The sequence below is a fragment of the Melospiza melodia genome, unplaced genomic scaffold, assembly GCF_035770615.1.
Source record: "Melospiza melodia melodia isolate bMelMel2 unplaced genomic scaffold, bMelMel2.pri scaffold_34, whole genome shotgun sequence".
NCBI lineage: Eukaryota > Metazoa > Chordata > Aves > Passeriformes > Passerellidae > Melospiza > Melospiza melodia.
The window spans coordinates 5,116,297-5,118,194 of record NW_026948659.1 but is presented as its reverse complement, the minus strand read 5'-3'; the positions used below and the strand labels follow the sequence as shown (position 1 = coordinate 5,118,194).

The 1,898-nt window shown below is 49.6% G+C and overlaps 1 protein-coding gene across 1 annotated transcript; it reads left to right on the top strand.

Moving 5' to 3' along the window:
- Window positions 1–723: 723 nt before the first annotated feature.
- Window positions 724–1,629, top strand: LOC134434302 (olfactory receptor 14J1-like; the record flags this gene model as incomplete). Its single annotated transcript, XM_063182979.1, has 1 exon — window positions 724–1,629. A coding segment is annotated over exon 1 (906 nt), but the record flags the coding sequence as incomplete, so codon positions are not given.
- Window positions 1,630–1,898: the final 269 nt, after the last annotated feature.

Sequence of the window (1,898 nt, the reverse complement as noted above, 5' to 3'; positions counted from 1 at the left end):
TCTGGAGGGGGCACAGCTGGCTCAGGGTGACGCTGTCCCCAGTGTCCGGCTCTGGGCAATGCTGTCAGGGCAGCCAGGGAAGGAGCTGCATCTCCCTCAATCCAATGCCATCAGAAGGACACTTGGAAGTCTCTGAGATTTCAGTCCAAGCTGGAAGTTCCAATCCAGGATGCAAACCTGTCCTAGAGCATCTCTGAGTTATAAGATTGATGGGGAGAGGCATAGGTGTTGTGACACTGAAAATGCTGCTGGGTTGGTGAAATAAGCAATGTGAGTCCTTGGCTACAAATGTGGAGCTGGGCTGTGGCGCATCCATCTCTTCTCAGCAGTACCTGGTGACATTTAAGGGAAAACATGGGAAGATGATCACTCTCCACATGAGAAAGGTTAAAGCCCAGAGAAACTGAATAGGTCAGAATGAGAGACAATCTGCCCTCACTCTCCTCTCATTACTTTGTCTCACAGAACTTGCTCTGTTCTCCCTGAGTGCAGAAACAATGTAGAGGGTTTCTGATATCCAAGAATACCAGGACACAAATGGGAAGAGCTCAATCAGAAAACCTCAGAACTCATAAACACAGAATTAATTGACAATTAAAATAATCCATGTGTGTTACAGAGGAGGGTGTACGGGAAATGGCTTTGATTTTGGTTACAAATATCTCCTCTAACACTTCACTGTCCTTTTTTCCATGAACAGGTCCTCATGGCCATCCACAGCAAATGTCCAACAGCAGCTCCATCAGGCACTTCCTCCTGCTGGCATTGGCAGACACGCGGCAGCTGCAGCTTCTGCACTTCTGCCTCTTGCTGGGCATCTCCCTGGCTGCCCTCCTGGGCAACGGCCTCATCATCAGCGCCGTAGCCTGCGGCCACAACCTGCACACGCCCATGTTCTTCTTCCTGCTCAACCTGGCCCTCAGCGACATGGGCATGATCTGCACCACTGTCCCCAAAGCCATGCACAATTCCCTCTGGGACACCAGCACCATCTCCTACTCAGGATGTGCTGCTCAGGTTTTCTTCTTTCTTTTGTTTATCACAGCAGAAGCGTCTCTCCTTACCGTCATGTACTATGACCGCTACGTGTCCATCTGCAAACCCCTGCACTACGGGACCCTCCTGGGCAGCAGAGCTTGTGCCCACATGGCAGCAGCTGCCTGGGCCAGTGCCTTTCTCACTGCTCTGCTGAACACAGCCAATACATTTTCCCTGCCCCTGTGCCATGGCAATGCCCTGGGCCAGTTCTTCTGTGAAATCCCACAGATCCTCAAGCTCTCCTGCTCCAAATCCTACCTCAGGGAAATTGGCTTCATTGTGGTTGGTGCATCTTTAGCTTTTGGCTGTTTTGTGTTCATTGTTTTCTCCTATGTGCAGATCTTCAGGGCTGTGCTGAGGATCCCCTCTGAGCAGGGGCGGCACAAAGCCTTTTCCACCTGCCTCCCTCACCTGGCCGTGGTGTCCCTGTTTGTCACCACTGGCACATTTTCCTACCTGAAGCCTGCCTCTATTTCTTCCCTATCCCTGGATCTGGCCCTGTCAGTTCTGTACTCAGTGGTGCCTCCAGCCCTGAACCCCCTCATCTACAGCCTGAGGAACCAGGAGCTCAAGGCTGCAGTGGGGAGACTAATGACTGGAAAATTTAGAAAACATTAAACTGGTTGCCAATTTCTGCATATCTCTTGTAATAAAAGTGAGATTTGGTAGTTTTTGTTGGATTGGTTATTTTCCCCCTCTGTTTTCATTTTTAATATTCTCTCTAAACCAAGGCCATTGTTTCTACCATTTCTAATTTTCTTTCTCTCCACCTTTCCTGTGCCCCCAGACTGTGTCAACATGAGCTGTGTTCTCAGTGGCTTTAAATGAAATAAAGGATCTCTCAGCAGAATTTTCACCAG